This window comes from Cricetulus griseus, chromosome 7 (genome assembly GCF_003668045.3).
Source record: "Cricetulus griseus strain 17A/GY chromosome 7, alternate assembly CriGri-PICRH-1.0, whole genome shotgun sequence".
Classification (NCBI taxonomy): Eukaryota; Metazoa; Chordata; class Mammalia; order Rodentia; family Cricetidae; genus Cricetulus; species Cricetulus griseus.
In genome coordinates, this window is record NC_048600.1 from 91790554 (window position 1) to 91815974 (window position 25421).

Here is a 25421-nt window from a genome sequence, read left to right on the forward strand (position 1 = left end):
TGCCTATCTGTGTGTCTTATCTATCTTCCTGTGGGCTGCCATTTTGGATGAGGGTCCATCTTTCTGGGCATCCGGCATGGGTCAGCCTGTCTCCTCTGGTCTAGTGGGACCGGTTTTTCCAGCTGGAGGAAGGGTCGGTGAGGAATTGGCAGGGGCAGAGGGTTTTATGTAAATGTCCAGGGAGTGCTCTGGGAACGGAGAGGCCGGTTTTCCCAAAGGCACGCAGAGACTGGCAGCTCCCAATTAGCTGCTGGTGAAGTCACTGCAGCTTTGCTGGGTGGCTGCGCCCACTCCAAACGGCCTGGCAGGGGTGCTCGACCTCTGCTTCCAGGCCCCGAGCGCCGGGAAAATCACCAGGACTCTACTGAAAAAGCTTTTAATGAACCTTGGAGTTCCCGCTCCCAGGTGCCTCCAGTCCATATTTTCAATAAATAGTGCAAAGAGGTCTGGAGGCCTATCTGGGAGACAGAAGGCGGGCGCTGTCACCATGCATAAGACCACCGAGGCGCCCTTAGACCATACCTCACACGTGCATCCCGCACAGTACGTGGAAACACTAGCATCGTCCTCTGTACCCAGAGACATAGTATACACATGATCTTTGCAGACACAGGAATACACGATTGCACATGCGCCCGGCCGACTTTGCAACACTGGCCCGAGGCTTGGCGTTTGGGGCGCCCTCTCCTGGCTCTGAGGAGTGGCACCGATGGGCTTTCCCCAGCAGAGCTAGGTTTGTATTCTAGTCTAGAGACCTGGTACGGTGGAATTGGGCGGGTTGAGAAGGCACTGGCTTATGTTGGAGTGGGCCCAGGAGGGGAATGTGTCCAGGTGGAAGATGGGGATACTCCAGCTGTTGATGGACAGTGTGATCGCCAGCACCCCGATGATATTGAGCAGGAATCCAGCACGGGCCTAGGGTGAGGCAAGCCAATGTGAATCAGAGGCACACTCCTCAGCTGTCAGGAGTGCTCAGGACCCCTCCCATCAGCAAAGCCCTCCTTGGAAAGTCCTGCCTTCAGTCTAAACTTAGGCAATGCCTTTGTCGCTTATTTGACTGCCCATCCTAACATGGAAAGTGGGGAGTTCCTTCTGGGGCTCTCAGCCTTATTTTCTCTTAGGCCATTTCATTAAGTAAGTGGGGATGCTGCCCCCCCCACTTCTGAATGTCCCCTCCCTTTATTTGTGACCTGGGACTGTAGCGCATAAAGATGTCAGAGCTCCTGCTGTCCCCACCCCCAGGGCCAGCTCTTCTCTGGGAACCTTAGTGTCCCTCAGTTACTTTATGGTCCCTTGATATGGAGAGGCAGGTCAAGGGGAGGGCTGAGGCATCCCGAGCTGCTTGCCACTCACCATATCGGACACTTTGAGGCCTCCAAAGGAGAAGACGATGGCATTGGGTGGAGTGGCCACAGGTAGCATGAAAGCCAAGGAGGCAGCCAGCGTACAGGGGAGCATGACATAGAGCGGATGAAGGCAGATGGCTTGTGCCTGGAGGATGACAGGGGGCACAGTTGATCCTGGTCCAGGCTCAGTGGGGAGGCCAGGCCCCAGTTCTGCTTCTTCACTGTGGAGGGCTGTGCCACCCCACCCCCCTCTGGTCATGAACCCAATTCCTGGGCAGAGTGCTCTGGGTGACCTGGAGAGGGCCCCTTGACCTCTTGGAGGGGATGAATGTGCTGCCCTGCCCTGTGGGGTGTAGTGAGGGGAGGGGCCCATAAAACCGATCTCAAAGGGGCTCAGTAGGTGTCATCAAAGGCTGTGGGAACACACCTGAGGAGGAAGGGGCTGGGGACGCTCCAGGGAGCAATTTTACTCCCATCACTTCTGGAATGACCAGAACAGGGATTGGGTGGGGAAGTGGGTGAGGCCTCCAGCCAGCCCCACTGGGATACTCAAAGAGTGATGTCACTTGGGACAGGTGACTCAGGGGCCAGAAGGCCTTGGGACCTAAGAGCTCAACATCTGGAAAAGGGGGAAGCTTGGGGGAGATGTCTCTCCACACAGGAGAGGAGGTTTAGATCAGCCACTGTGATTAGCGGGGGTGGGGGTGGGTGGGTGTAGAGAACTGGCAGGAGGGGTGACAGGAGGAAGTTGCAGTGACTGCTCACCATGGAGGCCAGGATAGGCAGGAAGAGCGTAGTGGTGGCCACGTTACTGGTGCACTCAGTGAAGGTGGCTATCAGCAGGCAGAGGATTATCGCCGTGGCCGCTGGCGGTATGTGCTGCAGCGGGGTCAATTTGTCCCCCAGCCACTCAGACAAACCAGATTTCTGATGGCAGAAGGAGGCGATATATATGAGGCAGAACAGCTCAGGGTCCCCAGGTCCTGGCCCCGCCCACACCTCCACGGCCTTCAAGTCAGACAATTCTGAAGGAAGGCAGTACCCAGCTAGAACCAAGGGGGCTCCCTGCTGCTACTTGGAAACAGTGGGGTGCGGTGGGGTGGTTCTAGGAGGAAACCTGACAATTTGGGGGCATGATCGCCTTGCTTTCCTGACTCTCTGGAAGCTCCTGAATCACCTGAGACCTCTCCGTGCCTTTGGTAGTAGTGGTGGGGCTTGAAGAAGCTTGGAAGAGGCTATTGGGAAAATGGGCAAGTCCCAGGGTAGGAAGAGCTCCCAGTCTGTCCTGCCCACTGTCATGCCAGGGTGTGGGACCTGATGTTAATGCTGTGCCCTGCCCTGAGTTCCTGTCTCCCTCACACCAAGCAAAGTGTCTTGCAGTCTGTGGGTATACTAATCATAGACCCAGGAATCTCCTACACCAACCCTTAGCTCAGCTCAGCCAGGACCCAGAGAGCCAGAGCTGCAGTATTGGGAATTTCAGATCTTTTGGATGGAGGGTTAAGGGAAAGGCGCTCCAGTCCCTGGAAGATTGTTATCTGGCGCCGCCTGGAGGCTTCATCTGGTACTGCATTAAGCCCATGCTAGCATTGTGGATGCTCAGGCTTATGGCTTCAAGCCTATATGGCTGGTGAGCAGGTGGGGCTCATCACTGAGAGAGGCCTACTCTTCTTTGGGCTTCAAGAACCCAGCTGGAGAAAGGTACCTAAGGCTGGTGTGGGGCTATCCCAGGGTTTCCCTCAGACAGGCTCTCACCTCACTGCCTTTGGCCAGGGCAAAGCCCCCACCCAGCAAGATCACGATATTCCAGGGCATCTTATCGTTCACTGTCTTCCAGGTGAGGATGGCAGGAGGAGCCTTCAGCTTCCCTGGTTTTTCTACTCCCCAAGCAGACAAGGGTGGTCACCAAAAGTCAAAAGGCCTTCCCTCCCCTCCACTTGAGGCTTTTCTGAGTGGGTTCCTAGTAAACCAGGTAGAAGGGAGTCCCTCAGTCTCAATCCCTGAAGTATCCCAACTCTGTCCCTAAGTCCCTGTGTCCTTGGCAGGTCACCCCAACCCCTCTAGGCTTTGCTAGCTCCTGCTGGATGTGGTAGTAGGCAGTAGGCTATATACCTGCAGGCGGGGGCCTCTGGAGACCCTTCCCAGCCCCAGGCCATATGCTTACTTGGGTTTTGAGTTAGTCCTGGAATCTTGGAGGGTATGATGAACATAATCAGGCTGATGAAGATGGCCACTGTCCCATCTGATGCCATGCTGTGGGAGGGGTAGAAGGGAAGGTTGAGTAGAGGACAGAGAAAGGTCCCTACCATCAACATGCTTGGTGAGAGGCCAGGCCAACCTGTCCCTTCTTCAACTCCCTTCCCTCCTGCCTTCCTTTCCTTGCTTTCTAGTGCAGAGTCCCCAGCAGTCCCCCCTCCTGCCACCTGGCAGGTCTCACCTTTGCCCATTTTCGTTGGCAAAAAGTGTGTCACCCCAGCCTGGGAAGAAGCCTGGCTCTCTGGTAAACCAGAGCACCACCAGAACAATAAAGAGGACAGTGACAATCTTTTCTGCAAAACTCATGGTGCCCAGCAGCTTGTGCTGGGTCTTGATGATCTGGAAGGCTGCCTGCTTCCGTTCTTCCTCTCCTTCCCCAAAGCCAAAGTTCTTCCGGAAGCTGCAGGCAGAGGCAGGGGCAGTGGGTGAAGGGTCTGTACCAGGCATGGGGCAAAACCCTAAGGTCCTGGCTCTAGAAAAGAGTCCAAGACCCAGAGGGGCATCATGGCATTCCCTTCCCTCCCACCCCCCACTCCCAGACAGGGTCTCATATAGTCCAGGCTGACCTTGAATTCCAGGCATACATTATCATGCCCAGATTATGTGGGACAGGGAACCAAATTCAGGTTTCATGCATGCTAGGTAAACTCTCTATTGTTACTTTTTTTTTTTCGAGACAGGGTTTCTCTGTATTGTTTTGGACCCTTTCCTGGAACTCACTCTGTAGACCAGGCTAGTCTCGAACTCACAGAGATCCGCCTGCTTCTGCCTCCCGAGTGCTGGGATTAAAGGCATGCGCCACCAACGCCCAGCTCACATTTCTAACCCTTTCTTTTGTTTTTAGCTCAAGCTGGTTCCCATCTCCTGATCCTCCTGCCTCAGCCTCCTTCGTTCTGGGGTTATAATAGTGGTACCACCATGCCTGGCTTGAGATTGTGGTCTTTCTTCAACAAGAAAGCTCCACTTTCCTTGTCTTCCCCATTGTCACCCTTCCTCTGAGGGGTCTCGTGCTGAGCCCTTTCTGCCCAGAGTGAGAAGGGTGAGTGGCCCAGACCCTGAGTGTCCTTCAGGTCTTGGTTCTGAGCTCCCATTTCCATTAACGTCCCAGGAACTGCTCCCTTAACCTTGTGCCTATCCCTGGGTATCCCTGGCAGCTGTTCAGAAGGCTTTGCCCGCATTTGTGCTGTTTCTTTAACTCGTACTGGCATTTAGCTTTACACTTGGGTAAATCTTATCACCTGCTGGTCTGTGAGTTTCTCAGGGCAAAGACCATGCTTCACACATCTCTGGCTCCTCACAGTATCCAACACTGTGCTGACTTCATCAATTAGTGTCTTGCTTCCCATCTGCTCCCAACCTTAATCCAGCCTCCTTGTACCTGCCCAAGAGATTTGTTCAAAGTACAGCCTGACAACTTGCTGTGGCTCCCCTCTGCCAGGAAAGGATGGATGAATAATGGCTCACACCCCAGTAATACTCAGATCACCACTCTGGTCTGTGAGGCCAGTTGACATCACTGATTGATTTCAGATTTGAGCTCAGCAGAGCCTTAGCAAGCTCTCTGACTATTTTACTTCACTTTAGTTTTTTAAGACAGGACTTTATGTAACCCAGGCTGGCCTTGAACTCTACGATCCTCCTGCCTCAGCTCTCCAGGTATTGAGTTGACAGATGTACCATCACACCTGGCTACCTAATACTTCTCAACACAGGTCTTCAAACTGGAATGAGGAGTAACTCAGGGTTGCATGTAGGATAAAATTTACTCCTCATCTTGGCCTCAAGGACAAGGTCCCAACTCTATGTGACTCACAAAGTCCTCCATAATTGTTCCCTGACAGCCTCTTGCACTTCAGCCTCTGAGAAGAAGTGTTTCCAGACACACCCATGTCTTTGTAGCCTCTGTGCTTTGTGCCTCTCCTGCCTGGATGACTCCCCCTCTTCTATACCTGACTGGCTATCAATCCTGCAAGAATCCACTGAGATTTCATGTCCAGGGAATTCCTGCAATGCCCACTCTCTGTGCTCCCCTCTCTTATGGCTCCCACTGTACCATCCACAGCAGATGGAGAATGGCAAGGCTAGGGATTTTGCTCACGGTCTAAGAATCCCAACGTCCAGTACATGGACAGGCAAACAGAAGGATCACTTCAAATGCTTCTCTAATTGACTCTGCTCCCTGTGGGATCCCCAAGTGCCTGGGTGGTGGGGGGTGGGGGCGGAACTTCAGGAGATGTGGTTTTCAAGTAAGATGCTTGCTGTGTAAAGTGTCAAGATCTTCAGGCCCCAGCATTCACACATAAAAAATGGCACTAGTGATGCAGAGACCAAAGGACCCTTGGGGCTCATTGGATAGCCATCATAACCTGGATGAGTTCTAGGCTTGTTGGGAGATCCTGTCTCAAAAAATTAAGGGGAACAATGATTGAGGAAAACAGCTAATGCCAACCTCTGGTCTTCATACACACTCATATAAACATGTGTGCGAGTGCACACACACATACACACACACACACACACACACACACACACACACACACACACACACGACATGATTTTCAATCCCAGAATTGACCATTCCTCCAGACTCAGCTTGCCTATTCCCTTGCATGAGTGGCCAAGTACTTAGAGAGGGAGAGGGCTTCTCCTGGCATGGTCCCCCCCCCAGGAGCACAGGCAGGAAGCTGGGCTTCTCTTACCTATGGCACCACTTACTTGAAACCCAGGAAGAGGACCTGCAGCCATATCCAAGCCAACAGCAGCAAGATGATCATGGTGGGGAAGGCAAAACCAAACCAGGAGGCAAAGTTGACCACGTTGCCATTTTGGGGGAAGAGCCTGAAGAAGAGGACATGGGCTATTGTGTGACATTGTCCCTGAAACTGCCTGGTCCCATTTCCCCCTCAGCAAGAGCACAAGTCCCCATTCATCCCTTCCCCCACCCCACCTCTGGCACTCACGAGTTGACCTGGCCTTGGAGCACCAGGTTGGGGGTGGTGCCCGTCAGGGTGGCGATGCCCCCGATGCTGGCTGAGTAACAAATGCACAGGCTCAGGCCCTGGCTGAAGCGGAGATGCTCCCCGGTCTTCTGCGTTCTGGGCTCTGAAGAAGCTGATAAGGCCTGTCCGTTATCTGCGAACAAGAGAAAGCACATGGGGACAGGTGCAAGACCAGCTGCTGGGATCTTGGTTGGGTCCTGTGGCCTCCAGGGCCCCTTGGTGATGAACAGCTGGACTTGAGTTGCCAGAGGGACGGAGACTGTTCCCAGATTCCAGCATTCTTTGGAGCTTTGGGTTGGGGGGGGTGTTCTTAGATACAATCTGGTCCAACTTCTCTTGGGAAACTGAGGCACAGAGAAGCAGAGGAGTTACCTAGACTAAGCAGGAGGGATGAAGCCCAGAGTATTTCCTGCTCCACAGACTTCAGCTCACTTCTCATCAAACTCATGGATTGTTAGGATTGAAGGATGCACTAACACAGAACGCTTTGCTCTGTGGTCGGTGTTTATTGTTATTGTTATTACTATTTTGTGTTCCCGAGGATGGGATCCATAGCCTCAAACATGCTAGGCAAGTGTGATACCTTGAGCTACATAGCCCATGGATCTTGGCATTTAATATTTTTGAAACAAAATATTATTATTATTATTATTATTATTATTATTATTATTACACATATGCACGCATGCGCGCGCACGCACAGACACACAGACACACAGACACACACACACACACACACACACACACACACACACACACACACACACACATGCACCACAGCACACATTTGGAAGTCAGAGGACAACTTTCAGGAGTCAGTTCTCTCTTTCATTCATGTATGTTCTGGGGATCAAACTCAGGTCTTTAGGTTTGGTGGCAGGCACCTTTACCACCTGAGATATCTCAGCAGACTCCACTGGCATTTTAAACCTAGGAAGGCCCGAGAAAGACCTGGATGGGTTGGTCACTCGCCTGCCTTTTTGCCTGTGGACCTTTGGGAATGGCAGCCATGTCAGGGGGCAGGGTCTGCTTCATGACTCTTACCGAGTTTGGTCACCTCCTTCTGGGGACTAGCTTCCTGGAGCTCAAAAGTGGGGTTATCATTGCCCTGCTCCACATCCTTCTGTGAACCCTGAAGCTGTTCCAGGACTGCATGCCCAATGGGCAGCATCATGGCTGTAGTGGCCGTGTTGCTAATCCACATGGAGAGGAAGGCGGTGACTAACATGAAGCCCAGAAGCAGCCTAGAGGCAAACAGACAGAAACACAGCCATTCCAGCTTCCGTCCAGACATGGGATGCCTGTATGTTTCTCCCACCCTGGATCACTCGAACTCACAGGGCGGGCCGCACTCCAATGACAAGGAGCACTCTGAGCGCAATGCGTTTGTGCAGGTTCCAGTGCTCCACGGCAACGGCCACCATCAGCCCCCCGATGAACAGTATGTTGGTGTCCTTGAAGTACTCTATGCAGACCTGGAGAGTGGAGATGTATCTGAGACCCTGGGGTCTTTCCCCACCCACATACCTCCAAGCTTATGGGGAGTCTTCATGACATCCTTACCAACTGTAATTCCCCTGGGACCTTAGAACCAAAATGAAATGGCCTTTGGGCAGTCAGTCATTGGACAGGAGCCAGGTTCCCACCAAACTCACTGACAGACCAGGAGGCTGTAGCCTGAATCCAGGAGTGCTTCAAGCAGAGAATTTGGAGATAACTAATTCCCTGCTCTTTCTGCAAAGTGTGTGTGGTCTCTACCAGTATCTTCACCATCACCTGAGACTTGTTACAAACAAGATGCTGAGCCAGGCCTGGTAGCTCTGTTGAAACCCCAGACACAGGAAGGATGTGAATTCTAGACCAGCCTGGGCTGCACAGCAAGCCCCAGTGTTAAAATGAAGGAGGGGGAAGAGGAATGATAGAAGGAAGAAGACTGGGGAGGAGGAAGAGAAAAAGAAGAGAAAGAACTGTGGCGGGGGGAAGGGGAAAGAGGGGGAAAAAGAGAAAGGGGGATGAGATAGAGATAAAACCCTTTTTATCTCCGTCTGAGTCACATCAGAGGTAGGTAGACCCATCTATCTGCTTTGTACCTCAGTCCAGGTGGTTCTGGTGCAGTTCAAACTTAAGAGCCATTACATTAGAAGTATATAGTCGGGGGCTGGAGAGATGGCTCAGTGGTTAAGATCACTTCCAGAGGTCCTGAGTTCAGTTCTCAGCGCCCACACCACAGCTCACAACCATCCTTAACCCCAGTTCCAGGGGACCCAATACCCTCTTCTGATCTCTGAGGGTACATACATAATACACACATCCAATACATAGATCATATATATATATATATATATATATATGTATGTCTATATATGAGCATATATATATATATATGTATATATATATCCCTTTGTCAAACTTTTGTATGTGGGGTCTGCATTCATGGATGAAGCACTCTTGTGTAGAAAATACTCAGGCAGAACTTTCATCTATACTGAATGTGTACAGGCTTTCCTCTACATTATTTTCTTTAAATTTTGTTTTACATTTATTTATTTGTGTGTGTGTGTGTGTGTGTGTGTGTGTGTGTGTGTGTGTGTGTACCATGGCTAGAGTGTGGACATCAGAAGACAACTTGCAGGACTCGGTCTCTTTCTACACAAGGTGGGTCCCAGCATTGAACTCATGGTGTGAGGCTAGGCAATTTCCTGAGCCACCTCCTCAACTCTATTTTCTAAACAATATATTATAGCAACTATTCACTCATACTGGGTATCACAGGGAGGTTGTGTGAGGCTCTATGAAAACACTATATATCTTATGTAAGAGAATTGAGCATCCTGTATCTTGACATCCAAAGGGTGTCTTAGAAAAAAAAAAAGCCCTCACTTTGATTATGTGGATGTGGAGACAGGTGACAGTTTATCTTTCTGTTTGTTTTTGACAGGGTCTACTAGGTATCCCAGGTTGGTCTTGAACTTAAGATCCTCCTATCTCAGCCTCTCAGTGCCAGGCTTGCAGCAATGTGCCAGCAAAGACCATCTGTTGGGGGATTCTTCAGTTGGCTTTCATCGCCCTTCTCTTTGTTGTAGGACCTGCATCTTTCTAGCAAGGCTCATCCCTCCTATTGTGAATGAAATCTCACAACAGCCACACGTTTCTAGGGTACTCTCTGCCTCCTAGCTCCCACACCCTTCTTCCAGGACCTTGGTTCCAAGGCTCTGGGGAAGATTCCCCACTTCCCTGTAGCCTTTCCTGCTGTGGATGGGGTACTCACCTCAGAGGCGTCCATGATACCCATCAGGGGGAAGAGGATGATGGGGAATAGGGCCGTGACAGCCAGGGGCAGGGCCTCGGTACACCACAACAGTGCCATGAGGATGATGGCATAAGCACAGTAGGCTTCCTGTGGGCAGGGGAAGAGAAGCAGAGAAAGGGGTTAGAGGGTGCAGCTACATTCTCTTCTGCCCTCAAGAGAAACCAGGCAGTTTGTACCAGCACGAGGCGAGCCTATGAATGCTTGATTCCCAAGTCCAAGGTTCACATCTCAAAATGGAAGCAGACAATGAAGAGCTAGGGATGTGACTCAGTTGGTAGAGTATTCTAGCATGCATAGTGCATTATAATATATAATCCCAAGCACCACATAGCCTATAAACCCCAGCATTCAGGAGGTAGAGGCAAGGTGTTCAGGAGTTCAAACACATCCTCGGCATAGCAAGTAGGAGGACAGCCTGGACTAGACTATCTGGACTAGATACTACCTCAGGTTTGGGTTCATTCATCTTTGTTGTTGTTTGTTTGTTTGTTTTGAAATAGAGTTTTACTGTGTAGCACTGGCTAGCCCAGAACTCACTATGTAGACCGAGGCTGGTCTTAAACTCACAGAGATCCATCTGCTTCTGCCTTCTAAGAGCTGGTATTAAAGGTGTGTGCCACCAATGAGACCCCATCCCAAACAATAAACAAAGTGTCCTCCTCTTGTCTTTGACCTTGGGGCCTAGGCATTATAACAATCATAACAGGCCTCACCTAGCTCAAGAAGACTCCAGGGGCCCAGGGGAGGCAGCTGAGAGCAAGGCTGCTGGAGGAAAACATCTTTCCCAGGACCTCTGTCCTCTTCAACTCATGTTTGTTTCTTTACTTAGTAGGACTTGGGTGGGGGTTGAACTCAGGGCCTTGTCCATGCTAGGCAAGCCTTCTGCCTCTGAGCTCTACCCCAGGACAGGGTCGGCTTGGTGGCATCTGGATCCTTGGAGCCTCAGTTTTGAAGCTAATCTTGTCCAAGGGGAAGGAATCCCCTGGAGTTTTGGGAGGCAGAAGATCTGCTTGGGTCACTGGGCACACATACCAAGGCACAGTTCACTTTTACAGTCTATGTGAGAGCTTCTCCCATCCTTGCATTGTGCAAGGAATTTGGGGTGACTCTGAGGCACAGACTTTAGGTACCAGAAATCTCCCCCTTTCCATCTTTAGGCCCACAGATCCTGACCTTAAGCCTAAGCTAGACAGAGGCCAGACATGGGTCCAAGACATTAGGGGTCCAGCCTCCTTGGAAAAGCCTCTCCCGGGGCCTCTGGGCAGGGACTGTTTGCTGAGGAAGGACCAGCAGGGGGGTTTATAGACTGTGGGCTCAGACCCAACTCTCTTACCCATCCAAATGTTTGCCTTCTCCTTTCACTGCCAGGCTCACCCTTAGTACCCAGTAGCCTAAGTACTATGATGCTGGGAGTTTCTTGGAGAGTGAGGAGAGGCCTGGGGGAAGAGGAAGCTGTTATTGAGCAACTTTTAGGACTTCTGTGTTGAAAACATAAGCACCATTAAGGTGGGTGTGGTGGTCTTACTTTATGGATGTGCCCGGAGAACAAGTGGCTTGCTCAAGGTCTCAGGAGAGCTAAGGAGTGGCTGAGTTAGGACAGGCAGTTGGGATTGAGTGGCAGGATTGCATAAGGCCAAGGGCTCCAGAGAACACGCCCTTGGAAATACATAGGAAGGTACTCTTGGAGCCGCACTGTGTGCCATGCTCTTGGCCGTCTCTGGGAAAGCACTGGTTTATTTAGTGATGCCAGGAATTGATTGAATACACTCAACCTCTACCCCTTCTAGCCCTGAACCTGAACTCATTAGCTCAGGGGTAGGGCCCCCATGACCCTTGACCAGAGATCCACCTCCTTCCTCGACCAGCTGCTTTCTGCTGATGCCAGTTTTTTCTTGCTTCTCTGTACTTGCCCTGGTTGGACAGACAACTGCTTACCCACCCCTTGGACTAAGGGCAGGCCATCCTCTCTGGATCCTCGTGCCTCCAACCCTCAAACTGTCTGGCCAGAGACAGAAGGAGGTTAGGGGTCAACACCACTGATTCCAGAAGACTGTCTTGCTGAGCATCCCAAGCCATCTCTCTGCCAAGCCCCATGACCTGTGGGTTTTGAATGCTTTTCAGTAACATTCAGTTTTTCCTTGAGGTCCCAAATGATCTCCCCAGTTCACAGGTGAAAACAGAAAGATGCAGCTGGGCGGTGGTGGCACACACCTTAATCCTAGTGCTCGGAAGGCAGAGGCAGGTGGATCTCTGAGTTCGAGGCCAGCCTGGTCTACAGAGTGAGTTCCAGGATAGCCAGGACTACACAGAGAAACCCTGTCACAAAAAAACAAAAGACAAACAAAAACAAGAAAGAAACAAGAAGAAAGATGCAGATTAATTAGGTCAACATGTCAAAGTCACACAAATATTAAGTAGGCAAACCAGGTCCACAGGCTCTTAAACCCTGGATTTTACCTTCCACCTATGCTCAATTCTTCCCCTTTCCGGGGTCTCAGACTCCCTGTGACTCGAGAGGTGGCGGCAGGAACTGAGTTCTAAAGCCAAACAATCACCTTCTCAGGGCCTGCCACCTCCTGTAGCTGAATTCATCAAAGGTCTTGGCTTTGCTTTGTGTGTGTGTGTGTGTGTGTGTGTGTGTGTGTGTGTGTGTGTGTGTCTGTCTGTCTGTCTGTCTGTCTGTGTGTCTGTCTGCCTGTCTCTGTATCTGTCTGTCTCTCTGTCTGTCTGTCTCTCTCTCTCTCTCTCTCTGTGTGTGTGTGTGTCTGTCTGTCTGTCTGCCTGTCTCTGTCTCTGTCTCTGTCTCTGTCTCTCTGTGTCTCTGTCTCTGTCTCTCTGTCTGTCTCTCTCTCTCTCTCTCTCTCTCTCTCTCTCTCTCTCTCTCTCTCTCTCTCTCTCTCTGTGTGTGTGTGTGTGTGTGTTTAGGCTAGAGGACAACATCAAGTGTTGTTCCTCAGGAACCATCTACCTTATTTTTTGAGCCAGATTTTCTCACTGGCCTGCAGTTTATCCGTAGCCTAGGCTGGCTGTCCAGTGAGCCCCAGGGATTGCACCTCCATACTGGCACTCAAGTTACCAGAATGTGCCACAATGCCTGGATTTGTATGTGGGTGTTAGGGATCAAATTTGTGTCCTCATGGTTACATGGTAAGAACTATACCATCGAACTATTCCCCAAGCCCTCACCCAGTATGGTGGCTCATGCCTGTAATCTCAGAATTTGGAAGGCTGAGGCAAACTCTGGGGCTCATGCCACTCTCCTGCCTGGGCTTTCTGGTGTATGCCACCACACCCAGGTAAGGTGCTTCATTTTTGGGACCTCATGACCACACTGTCGAGGTGTTTCCTGGAGAGTTTAGCATGCGCTCCCACCCTCACCCTTGATGGCTCTGCCTAGCTCCTCCAGTGCATCTCAAAGCCCCTGCTGGCTCCAGCCCTGTGTCCCTGTTCCACCTCCTTCGCAGTCTGCCAAGGCATAATGAACCTTGCTTGCTTGTTCTTCCTGGATTATGGTTCTTGGCATAACCAGCAAAGTCAGCATAGATTGTTCTGGCTCACAGATAGTTCCATAATGACTCTTCTACACCGTGATGTTCAAACTGATAAGTATTCACTAGAAACCATATCTTACTACACATTATCATACCTGACTACACCTTGTCATGAATCGCCAAACCTTACCATACCTTACAACACCTTACCATACATTTCCAGACATCACCATACCTTGCCACATCTTACTATATCTTACCACAATTTTCCACACCTTACCATCTCTTACCACACCTTAACATACATTACCACATTTGACCATGTTTTCTCACACCTCACCATACTTTACCATACCTTACCATGTTTTACCATACCTTACCACCCTTACCACATCTTACCATAATACCTCACTGTGCTTTACTTTACCATACTTTACCATACCTTACTACCTTATCATAATTTGCTATACCTTATCATGCTTTATCATATTTATCATACCTATCATACCTTGCCCTACCTTACTATTTACCACACCTCACCATACTTGGCCACACCTCACCCAACCAACACATCTTTCCATATTATGCCATACTTTGTTCTCCACTCTGCCTTTCACTTTGGATTCAGTGTTCAATTAATAAAAAAGAGGCACTCCACACTTTACTATAAAGTAGGTTTTGTGCCAGCATGGGGTGCTTGTGTGTAAGCCTACTTGCCTGGTAGGCATACTCAGCTACATAGGGAGTTCTCAGCAAGCCTGGGCTACACGAGACCTTTACTCATAGCAAACAAAAACAAAAACAAAAACAAAACAAACAAACAAACAAAAAAGCAGGGCCAGAAAGATGGCCCAGTGGAAGACACTTGCTGACAAGCCTGATGACCTGAGTTCAAAACCTAGAATCCACATGGTGGAAAGAGAGAACCAGTTCCCACACGTTGTTCTCTGACCCCCACACGCACCACGTCACACATGTATGCATACACACAATAAATAAACACATAAAATAACTGAAAATCTGACAACAAAATGTAGGCTTTATGTTGGATGAATTTGCCCAAGTAGACAAATGTGTTCTGAGCATGTCCGAGGTAGATGAGGCAGTTTTATCTTAGAAGTATTTCAACTTTAAAACAGGTTTATTGCCCGGCAGTGGTGGCACACGCCTTTAATCCCAGCACCCTGGAAGCAGAAACTTGCAGATCTCTGTGAGTTTGAAACCAGCCTGGTCTACAGAGTAAGTGTTCCAGAATAGCCGGGGTTATACAGAGAAATCCTGTTTCAAAAAAACAAAAACAACAACAGGGAAACGGGTTTATGAACCTGAGGCTCATCTGTACTGTTTTCACTTTGTGTGTGTGTGTGTGTGTGTGTGTGTGTGTGTGTGTGTGTGTGTTTGAGATTGGATGTCTTCCTCAATTGCTCTCTACCTTAGTTTTTTGAGACAGGTCTCTCACTGAACACTGGTCTTGATGACTCAGCTAGGCTAGCCAGCCCCCAAGTCTCAGGGATCCTGTCTCCAGTTTCACACAGTTGGGATCACAGGTGGTGTTGGGATCACAGGTGTGTACCACTGAACTCATTTTTAAAGTCACTCATTGGAGATCTGACTCGTGTTTATATAGCAATCCCTTTACGCACTGCGCTGTGTCTCCCCAGTTCCCCATGCTGGCCTTAAACTCTGGGACTCAAATGGCCATCTCACATCAGCTTCCCGAGTAGTTGGGACTGTAGGCATATGCCACCAGGCCTGGCTCTGTTACAAATACTGGATTATAGCTATCAGACATTGGATGCCTGTCTATATCAGCTCCAGCAGTTACCTCCCAGTCCATACTCTTTACACCATCACTGTGGGAAATGACAGTGATTTCTGTGCCATGTGTTTCTCTAAGGCACCAACAAGGAAACACATTCTTTTAAACTGCAATGGGATTTTTCTGGAAACCAGGATTCCTAATTGCTTTCCTTTGCAAGTAATATTCTGAGAAAAACAGAAGTGAGGAGGCCTGACAGCGCCTTCATGCACTTGTTGAAGGTGGGAGGGTCCAGCTTGGAGCTGGGGTACTGCCAGGGTGCTGTGAGGTTCTGTGCTACCCTTTGGGCACTGCTAGAGGCACTGGTGGGACTTTCCTCTTCTCCACAACATGTCTGATTCCAGGTCAGCATCCCCAGCTCTAGGAATGGGGAATCCAGGGATTCCAAGCCACACTAGGGCTCATTGCCTCACAGCTGAGAACTGTGAATGTGGGCTGGCAGCCCTGACATGAAGCCCCAATGGCTTACATGCTGGCCTCTGGCAGCCCCCTAGGGTCACTATGTAGCACAGATCCCAGGGACACAATTCCCATTTGGAGCGAAGGCAGAGACTATGCCAGGGTTATCTGTGGGCCCAGGGTTCAGGAAACAGCAGAGGGTTTTGTACGGAGTTCGGGCCAAGAGGGGAGCCGTTCCCAGTTCTGGGTCCTCAGTGTAACACTAAGGCAATTTATTCTTGTCTAGTAACTATTTTTTGTTGTTTAGGGGGTTCAGTTCTGGGTCATGTTAGCCCAAGATCTCTAACACTGAGTCCCATACCTGGGTCTGGATGCCTTACAGGCAACACTCTGATCTCAATGACTCTGCTTCAGTTCACCAAACATTGGTCTCCCGGGGTTCCCTCAAGTCCTCTGTCCTCTGTCTGGTCATTAAGACCTTTGCAGAAGTTCCTCTCTTTGGACTTCCATTTCCTCCCCATTTTGCCTGGTCAACACCAGTTCATTCCTGGATCTTAGCTGGACATTCCTTTTGCAGTAGAGCCTATCCCCATCTTCTTGAGACCTATGCTCACTCTATGGGTCACGATGGGATCTCTTGGTCTCTGCCTCCCAGATGCTGGGATCACATGTGTGTACCACCTTGCCTGGCAGCATTTAGTTTTATGAAATTAATGAATATTAATCTTTGTCATCCAACCATCTACTAACAGAACGAACAAATGCACAGCCTCAAAAGATGAGATTCATGCCCAGCTTGGCCGTCAGGGAGTCTGCGTGGACTGGCAAGGTAGGCTGGCATGCAGAGTCAGCAATGGACAGAGAGACTAGCTGCTTAGGGCAGTCTCCAGGCTCATGGTGGGAGGCTTACTTCTTCACAGTGAAAAGAACACATCTATTCAGCAAATAGTGCCAGACCCAGCTTTATTGCTGCGATTCTTTGAACAAGTCACTTAACCTCTCTTGGATTTTTTTTTTTTTTTTTTTTTACTCTAAAGAACACCAAGCACCAGCTGGGCATTGGTGGCGCACGCCTTTAATCCCAGCACTCAGGAGGCAGAGGCAGGCGGATCTCTGTGAGTTCGAGGCCAGCCTGGTCTCCAGAGGGAGTGCCAGGACAGGCTCCAAAGCTACACAGAGAAACCCTGTCTCGAAAAACCAAAAAAAAAAAAAAAAAAAAAAAAAAAAAAAAAAGAACACCAAGCACCATGAAGCATTTCTAGCCGTATGTGCACATATGTCCTTTATAGGAAGAAAATAAACATTTTTCCTGTGGGGACAGGGTAGGGAGGAGGTGGGGAGCAGGTGTGGATGTGTGGAAATGGGATGAACCTAGTGCACAGCGGGCAGGGTTCATTAGAGAGCAGCAACCTGGTGGGTACATAAGGAAATGAGGGTGCCAGAGAAGCCAGGGCTGACTCTGGACCCTGGGGAATAGCAAAGGCAGGGAAGGACAAGGGCACAGACACAGCATAGCTCATGGCTCTGAGGCAGGAGTGAATGTCCACAGTCTCAAAGGTGACCCAGCCCATTCCTCCTGGTGATTGAAGGTTAACCTGGGGTGGATATGGTAGGCCTACAGCCCTGAACTCCAGAAAATGGGGATGCCGCTGGCAGGGTATACAGGGCATTCTCGGGGCTTGGAGCAAGCTGAGACATTTGAGTGGCAACCTGCCAAGCACTGCTGCAAAGGAGAGACCAGAAGAGGGAGGGTCCCAAGGGGAGATGCCCTTTCCTTAGCCCCCTTCTGCTAGACTGAAGCAGACTTCCAGGGAAGGAGGTGCTGAGTGGGTGCTAAGGGACGTGTAGGAGTTCAGCTGGTGGGTAACAGTGCTGTGGGGGAGGGTAAGTACAGAGGGGTTGAGATGAGGCAGAGAGGCCAGGCTCCTGAAGATGTGCATACTCCAAAAGAATCCTGTCTGCCTTGAGAGAGAGCTAGAACTTTATCTAGAAGTCAGGACCATGAAAACGGGAGGCCTTTGGAGGACTGAAGCCAGGACAGCGGAGTGCCAGCCTGGTGTATTAATTAAATAACTGCACAAAGGCCGGGGGAAGCTTGTCAGCAGAGTCTGTGCTTAGCACACAGGAGACTCTGGGCCCCATCTCAGCCCAAGAAGAAAAAGAAGATGAGGCAGGAAAGGAGGAGGGCCACATTGTAGGTGCTGTGTCGGGTGTGTGACAGTGTTTGCATGCACGTACAGGAACCTTGGGAACCAGGACCCTTCCTGCTTTCCTCAGACTAAGCCTTTAAATTGCACAAAGTAAAACAACACAGAACCATGAAGAAAATAAATTATACTGAAATGAAGAAACTCTGTGTGTGTGTGTGTGTGTGTGTGTGTGTGTGTGTGTGTGTGTGTGCATGTGCGTGTTTGTGTGTGATATTTCCCAGGAATAACTGGCTGATGTTAATTTCCCGATACGTTTAATGACTAAATAGATAAAAATCGCAAAGAGGACAATGGCCAGTTCAGCTATGAGAATTTGTCCCCGAGTCTCTGATCCACCTGGCTCAGAGTCCTACCCCTACCCCCAGCACCTTTAACTCAAAACACGAGTGTGTCCTTTTCCTGTCTCCCATTTCTAACTCCAGACCAGCTGGAGACAGCCAAGTATCACCCTACCAAACAATGGCACTGTGTGCCCCTCTTCTGGACCCTTCCCATGCCAGCATCCGCCATTAGGGACACCTGAAGCTACCATCCACTCAAAAGCCTCCTGTGCCCCTACCTGCCTTTGAGGCTCTGCCAAGCACAGCAATGGTGGCTGCAGCCTTTGTTCTTACTTGGGTGAGTGCCATTTACTTGGTTCCTTTTGGGAATGACTTCTTTACACTACCTTCTGAGGACCGCACCTGTCTTCTCTCTCTATCCCCACCCCCTTCTTTCCAATACAAAGCTCTTTCACCAAAACAAGAGTCTGTTGATCCATGTGTGAGCATCCTTGGCCAGGTGTGAGAATCCTTGGCCAGGTGGGAGCACCCTTGGCCAGGTGCAGGTGCAGGTTTGGGAGAGGTCATGTGCACTTTTCTTTTTCTTGGTGTTTTTGAGCCAGTGTCTCATTATGTAGCCCTGGCTGTCCTGAAACTGACTCTGTAGACCAGTCTGACCTTAAAACTCACAGAGATCTACCTGCCTCTGCCTCCCTAGTGCTGGGATTAAAGACATTCGCCAACATTGCCTGGCTGCATCACCATGCCCGGGTACACAGATTTTTTTTTGATTGTAGATCAGAAGAAAGTCAGACCCTGAAGCATTTTCTGAATACACAGATAGGGACCGGCAATGAGAGGCTACAGCCAAGCTGGAAGATCTCTTCTATGGGTCTCACTCAGCTGCTAGCTGATGGCCTTCTCAGCTCCAGCCTTAGCAGAGGCTACTAGGATTGCTAAATTTAACAATCCATTCCATCAGCTTTACCTGGCCATCGGGAAGATATTAGGTCAGATACTGAGGTGGGAGGCAAATGGCCACTAAGGGAACCAAAGATAATTCCATAATTCCTGATAAGTCACATTCTAAATATTCATAATCACAAAATTTTAGTCAATCACTTGGCAAAACCTTAAATACAGCTATGCCTTTGTCAGATCTCTCTCTCTCTCTCTCTCTCTCTCTCTCTCTCTCTCTCTCTCTCTCTCTCTCTCTCTCTCTCTCTCTCTCTCTCCCCTTGTCCAGATCTCACTATATTACACCCAAGATGGCCTTGATCTCCTAGGCTCAAATAAAGCTCTTGCCTTGGTCTGCCAAGTAGCTGGGACTCCCAGCACATCAGACAGAAACGGTGAATTCATGGTGCCACAGGACTTTTAACAAAGCTTTGGGGACGACTCCTGACATCACGATTTGTGCCTGGAGCCAAGCCTGTTGTGTCTGCTGAAGAGCAGACAAGCTCAGTGATATGAACTGGCAGTCCCACAGCCCTCTTCGAATTGAGTCCTCTCAGAGGCCACGGGGCCTCCATCCACACAGTAATCAGGTTTTACCACTGAAGACCCTACCTGCCTTCCCACAATGCTCCTAGGGGTGCTACATGCTTTCGTAGTCAGGGGGCAAAGTCTACGTCAGAGTACTTTCTGTCTCTATTTCAGGGACCTCTGGCTTTGGGAGGGTAACTCCCCTTTCGATCTTCCTTCCAGGTGAAACCTATCTCCATATATCCCAGGTGCTATACTCTGCTGCTCCTGAGGACCACAGCTCATCACTTGGGGCTGTGTGACAAGACACACCGCCCTATTTCGTAGACAGGAGCATCTGAGGCCCTAGTGGGGCCAACAGCCTGTCTGAGCAGCTGTGGGAAAGTGGGACGTCCACATAGGGCCCAAGGCCTTCTGTGCTCTCCAGGAGCCAGCAGCAGACAGGAAGCATGTGGAGTTTATGGAGCCCTGGAGATGGGACATCCTGATGCTGGCTGTTCCATCAGCCTCCTAGCCTTGGTGATCAGAAGGTCTGGGCATGTGTACTCCACACATGCTCTGAAGTGCCCTTTGTTATCTATCTGGCTCCAAAAGTCATGCTTTATTCTCTGCACCCTGCACTCTGCAAGGAGTTAAGATGCTCTATCTTTAGAGCATCTAAACTCCTTGTACACATGTCCTCTGCCTTTGGGCTTGAGCTTGACCTGAGGATGCTTATCACCAGTTCTAAAGTGCGCGGGACTGTGTCCTGTGCCCACAATTAAGAAATGCTGCTCTCTTCTATTTTTAGCATAAACATGTTCAAATGGTCTCTAACCAACATGCCACCATTACTGTGTTTGGCAGGTGATCTTTTTGGGTTCCAAGAGGCCTTCACATTTTTGACTGACATTTACACAGATATGAGCATGCTCTTCACCCCTTATTGCCTGAAGCATAAAGTTGACCCTTCTTCCCTAGCCTCACGGGGCTACCATAGCCTGCCCTCTCCCCTCCTTTGTGATGGCACAGGCCCCTAGCTCAGCACTGTTGTTTGTCCAGTCAGCTTGCCAAGCTAACGCCTGCGTTGGCTCTTTGCACCTGCTTCAAGTTCTGCCTGGACAATTCTTCACCCAGAGCTGGGTTGAGCTGGCTCTGACTGCCACTCTGGTCTTAGGGTAACTGTCCACTCCCTGGGTGGCCCTACTTGAGCCCTGTACTGAGGGCAGCTCCTCCCTAGGCCATGTATGGCAATACCTGCCATCCTGCTTCCACAGCTTGGGCAGTACACAAGTGTTGTGTGTGTGTCCCCCATCACCCCTATAGGAATGACAACACCCCCTCATCCTCTCTCCAGAACACATAAATGGTACCTACCACTCAGCATTGAGTACGAGGTCCACCCATATGGGAAGAGATGAGTGGTACAAGCTTTCTGCCATACAGTGGTGCTTCTGCCTTCAGGGCTGGGCAAATGCCACACTGTGTGCCTTGTCGGCTGTCAAAGGCGACAGCAGTTCAAGAGGTTGATGATCATTCTTTTCACATACTGGCTAGTACTGGCCCCATGCTGGCCCTCTGCTTCCCACTACCTGCCCCTGGTGAGCCCCTGGCAGCTGAGGTTACACCTGCCCTTTAGGGTATTCAGTCTGAACACGTCAGCCTCCTCACTACATATACCCTGTCTCCTCCTCTGGACCCTAACTAGGTTGGGGGCAGAACATCTGTATTTTTGTCCAGTTGCCCCTGGGAAAAAGCAAGGGTGTCCCAAACAATGGTGATAGAAGGAATGTGGAATACTTGGCTGGGTGGTCATGAATGAGAAAGGCTTGAGAAGGGCTGAAATGGGGGCCTCCTTGCCTCTCCAGACAGCTTCAGGCAGAGACCCCAAGACCAGATTACTGACTCCACTTGTGTTTTGTTTTTTGTTTTTTGTTTCCAGATGGCATTGAAAGCAAGTTGCATCATTCCTCTGGGCCTTGGTTTACATGTCTATGGAATGGAGACACTAGCAGTAACATCACAGTTGAGCAGAGGCCTCCGTGGGAAACAAGTGAGCTAAGGCTTCGAGGTGCTTGGCTTGATGCCGAGCGCATAAAACACATCCAATAAATGTGAGCTATTTTATCACAGAGGGTGATAGCTGGTGGGGGCTCTGCTTCCCATGTGAGGGGCCAGAGCTAGGAGGCTAGGCTTAAGTTTTGGGCTAATTACAGAGCAGATACAATAGGAATTCAGGATATTTTCCCCCTATGCGCACCACCTTCATTAATCTACCCAACAAGTATTTTCTGGGCGTCTCTGACACACCTGGCCATGGGAGTCTTCAGAGAGTAAGCCAAAGTCCCTGCCTCAAAAATAGGAAGAAAGTAAACAAATATACATTTTTTGAGACAGGATCTCATATATTCCAGACTAGTTTCAAACTCATCGTGTAGCTAAGGATGACTCTGAACTTCTGATCCTCCTGCCTCCGCATCCCTGGTGCTGTGATTACAGGAGTGTGCCACTCTAAGTAGTTTCTGCAGTGCTAGGGACTAAAGCCAAGGCTTCATGTCTGTTAGGCAAGCACTCTCTCCACTGAGTCAGATTCCCCAGCCCCAGACATGTTCTTTAAAACAGGGACTTCTCTGCAAATAAAACGCCAGAGTGACTAGTGGGACAGAGGGCTTCTGAAATAGATTTAAGTGGAACTGTAAAGAAGGAGAACGTATCTGGGAGGAGATGAGTCCAGACAGGAGCAGAGAGAAGCCTCCAGCAGCAGGCATGGGATGCAGGCAATGCAGTCTGAGTGACTTGTCTACAGGCAATGGAGTCTGAGTGACTGCTCTGCCCATGCAGCGCCTCGGGGACCTGGGCATCTTAAGTCCAAACTGATTTCTAAGTTTAATGGGAAGGTGGTATGGGGTTGGCAGGAGGTCTTGGGGATCCCCCTGACAATAGGGTGGAAAGAGATGTCAGAAAGGCAGGGACAGGTGAGAAAAGACAGGGTAGAGAGACTGCCCAGGTGGGGACTGATGCCATTCAGAACACAGATGTCCCCAACTTCTGACAGTTCCACCTATGGTTTTCTGATTTTGGGAAGGTGCAAAGGTGGCATACTGTTCTTTCCCCAGGCTGGTGACCTGCGGTAAGATCACCTGAGGTGATAAGGGGCGGTGGTAGCAAGCTACAGCTCCTGGGCAAAGTAAGGAAGAGCAGCAAACCGTGCCTTGCCCCGAGCTGCAATGCATGGCTGGGGTTAGTGGGAGGGCATTAGTGGGTACACTGAGTGCATTTTCCATTTACAAAAGTCTCAATTTAGAGTGAGTTTACTGATATTTGGTCTGATCATAAACTGAAAACATTTGTAGTGTGTTGAGGGGACAGTCTGTGCACAGGACCTGCTGGTGCGTGAGCAGATGGAGGAAAGCGAACCATCCAGAATGACCTGAGTCATGGCTAGTGTTGGAAGGTGGTAGGTTGAAACATTTCGCAGCAAGACTGTGGGAAGAGTTTTCTGGAGATGGCAGTTTGAGCTTAGAGTTGGATGGGGGGAAGCTTGGGCTTCATATAGAGAAATATTTATGTGGACCAGGTAGCTAAGTTAGCTGGCTAATAGAGTTGTAGAGGTTTAGAGTAGGATCCTAGACTGAGGACTTGTGGGCATAGAGACACTTGGGGGTGGCGGGTGGGGTTCTTGTTTTGCTTTTTAGGCAAGTTCTCACCACTCAGCCCGGGCTGGTTCTGAGCTCATGATCCTGCTGCTTCAGCCTTCTGAAGGCTGAGATTAGAGGTGGGCATTACCACGCCCGGCTGGAGAGATGATTTCAAATCATGAGACAGCATACAATTAGCTGACCAGGAGTTGGGAGGGGTGTGGGGGGGCACAGGAGGGGTGCTGGAAACCTGCAGAGTCTGATGGAGAAGTCCAGGAATGGTATGGGGAGGAGGAGGCAGAACTTAGGTGTCACCAAAGTCCAGTGAAGACAACATGGCAAAGAGGTGTGTGACCAGCTGGGACAAATCCTGCTGTGGGGCTGAGGAAGGGGAGAATGGGCCTCTGGAAGCCGCTGGGAGTCAGAGATGATGAGAGAAAGCACATGTGTGTGGATGCAGACAGCCACAGAGGAATGTGCATAGAGAAGGAAAACAGGCACAGAGAAGGAGTGAATGTGAGCTGAAGTAAAGGGTCTTGTCTGTTCGACATGAGAAACGCAATAGCTTGTTTATATGCTCATGTGCTCGGTGGAGCAGGGGTGGCGAACAGAACAGAATTCCTGTGTGGGGTGGGAACCCAAGGCCCAGAGGTGGGCCTGGCCCCTCAGGATAGTTGAGTCAGGAGAGGGTAAGCAGAGCCTGTGTGCCAGAGGCAGGTGCCCCTAACACATTGCATTCTCACCGAGAGGCACAGCTTCCCTGACCAACTCAGGCTTTTCCTCCCCCCATGTGACCCCAGGGCAAAACAGTGAATCTTTCTGAGCTATATGTGCTTCTCCAGGATGGTGGCGGTGGTGTCACACATGTTCCAGCCTGTCTGGAATCTATCTGATAGATTCCAGGCATAGAGACGCCACTGGTTTGGGCCTGAGAAGGTCATCTCAAAAATCAGCCAGGCTTTATTGCTAGGCAAGTGTTAGGGGCCATATCCTGGGCCTCCTCCCTCAGAGATAACAAAACCAAAAGGCCTTTCTTGATTTCCCTATCTGTAGCAACCAGTAGTGGCTCATTGGGCAGTCCAGGGGGCGTGGAATGGTCCAGGGCCAAGAGTCACTATCAGCCTTGGAGACAGAGCCACACCTCCAGCTCTGCCCTTTCCGATCCATTTGCAAAGGCAGCTAGCTAGACTGCATAGTTATACTATGAGACCCTCTTGGGGCTTTCTTCCCAAAGCCCCAGGACAATTTCATTAAAATGCAGGTATTTCTTGTTAGTTTTGGTGGTGCTAGGGAACAAACCCCGGGGCCTTGCACGTGGCAGACCTAACCACTAAACTACATCCCCAGGCTCCCAGACTAATTTGAGATTTGTTATTTAATATTCATTTTCTTTTAGAGGAACCCAGGAAAGCATAGGACCCAAGCTCCATGGAGCTGAGTTCTGTCCCGGGACCTGGTATAACTGATTTGCCTTCATTTTCCTCATTTGTAAAATGCGACACTGGGACCTGCCTCACTGGATGGGGAACAGGGTTCCTTGGTGAGCAGTGCAGGCAGGAGAGGTGTGTGTGGGGGGTCAAATGAATAAGAGCAAGAGTATAGTATATCATCTTGGAATGGGCAAGAAGGCAGGGACCTTGTGCTCTGGCTGTGTCACAGAAAGGGGTCTTCCTCAGTGGCCCACCCGGGAGATTGCAGGTCAGTTACTTATTCTGTTTCTACCTTGGAAGGCACAACTGTCTAAGGCCAGCTTTCTCCTACTGTCCCTCTTAAAAGCTGGCTGCACTCTTGCTTCTTCCTGTCTCTTGCCTAGCACTGAGCTCAGGGCTGAGTGGACACACAGTAATCAGAGAAACTCATCTGTCTGTTCCTGCATTTCCTTTATGCAACTGCTTCTGTCCTTAAACCAGCAGCTCCACTGTACCCAAGCAGTTTGCACAGGGACTGGGTGCCAGATGCCCTGCAGAAACCAACGTTGGCTCCCAGGAAGACCAGGAGGTGGTGGCCTCATTTTCAGGGGAGGGAAGTAGATAGGAAATCTTAAGGATGCCCCACTCTGGCTCCATTGGTCTCTCCCTTGCCATTCCTAGAGTTACTTATGCCTAGTGAGACCCACAAAGTCCTTACCTTAGTTCGGACAATGATTGGCAGAGGCAACAGGAAAATGGGCAGAAATACCACAATCAAGTAGAAGCGATAGGCCCATAGGCCCTGCCAGCAGGTGGCCAT

At 50.1% G+C, this 25421-nt stretch overlaps 1 protein-coding gene across 1 annotated transcript; it reads right to left on the minus strand.

Annotated features, from left to right (window-relative positions):
• Positions 1 to 747: 747 nt before the first annotated feature.
• On the minus strand, positions 748 to 25421 carry Slc13a2 (solute carrier family 13 member 2). Its single transcript, XM_027426573.2, has 12 exons — positions 25320 to 25421; positions 9870 to 9998; positions 7940 to 8076; positions 7646 to 7845; positions 6563 to 6734; positions 6318 to 6440; positions 3784 to 4002; positions 3511 to 3599; positions 3102 to 3223; positions 2112 to 2273; positions 1354 to 1491; positions 748 to 915 (listed from the first exon to the last, which is right to left on the minus strand). The coding sequence occupies exons 1-12, from the start codon at positions 25419 to 25421 to the stop codon at positions 748 to 750; spliced, it is 1761 nt and encodes a 586-aa protein (XP_027282374.1).

Bases quoted from the DNA above. Each gene is read 5' to 3' on its own strand.
- Slc13a2 (XM_027426573.2), bottom strand. From the start codon at position 25,421: ATGGCCACCTGCTGGCAGGGCCTATGGGCCTATCGCTTCTACTTGATT. The intron at 8,077-9,869 runs GTGAGTACCCCA...TCCACTCTCCAG, and splicing joins GTATCATGGACGCCTCTGAG to GTCTGCATAGAGTACTTCAA. The intron at 4,003-6,317 runs GTAAGTGGTGCC...CTCTGCCTGCAG, and splicing joins GTCCTCTTCCTGGGTTTCAA to CTTCCGGAAGAACTTTGGCT.